Here is a 276-nt window from a genome sequence, read left to right on the forward strand (position 1 = left end):
TCTGCTCCACCGTCTGCTTCACCTGCCTGCTGAATTCCGTGCTGGGCTCTAGGGTCGCCGCGATCCAGCCGTCCAGCTTGTTGGCAGCCACCGTCCTCAGCCCGTTCGTGGATGTCACCTGTCCCCTATCCATCCTGCCAGGCGGGGATGCTCCCTCTGCCCAAGTCCTTCTGCAACCGCCTCCCTGCCTGCTCCTGCCGGCAGCAGCTTTTAAACCTTCCCGGTCACCACCCCGATGGCGTCACCGCTGGGAAATTAAGGTGGCCCCGAGCCCGG

At 64.5% G+C, this 276-nt stretch overlaps 1 protein-coding gene across 1 annotated transcript in view; it reads right to left on the reverse strand.

The window, feature by feature from the left end:
* Window positions 1–133, reverse strand: part of LOC104517116 (2'-5'-oligoadenylate synthase-like protein 2) — a gene marked incomplete at its 3' end in the record, with an annotated part of 2018 nt that extends 1885 nt beyond the window's left edge. The window contains exon 1 of the mRNA XM_010161681.1: window positions 9–133. Coding sequence (XP_010159983.1) covers window positions 9–133 — 125 coding nt within the window. The remainder of the gene's footprint in view (window positions 1–8) is intronic.
* Between the last annotated feature and the right edge of the window lie 143 nt (window positions 134–276).

The sequence above is a fragment of the Eurypyga helias genome, unplaced genomic scaffold (genome assembly GCF_000690775.1).
Source record: "Eurypyga helias isolate BGI_N326 unplaced genomic scaffold, ASM69077v1 scaffold39520, whole genome shotgun sequence".
Taxonomy (NCBI): Eukaryota; Metazoa; Chordata; class Aves; order Eurypygiformes; family Eurypygidae; genus Eurypyga; species Eurypyga helias.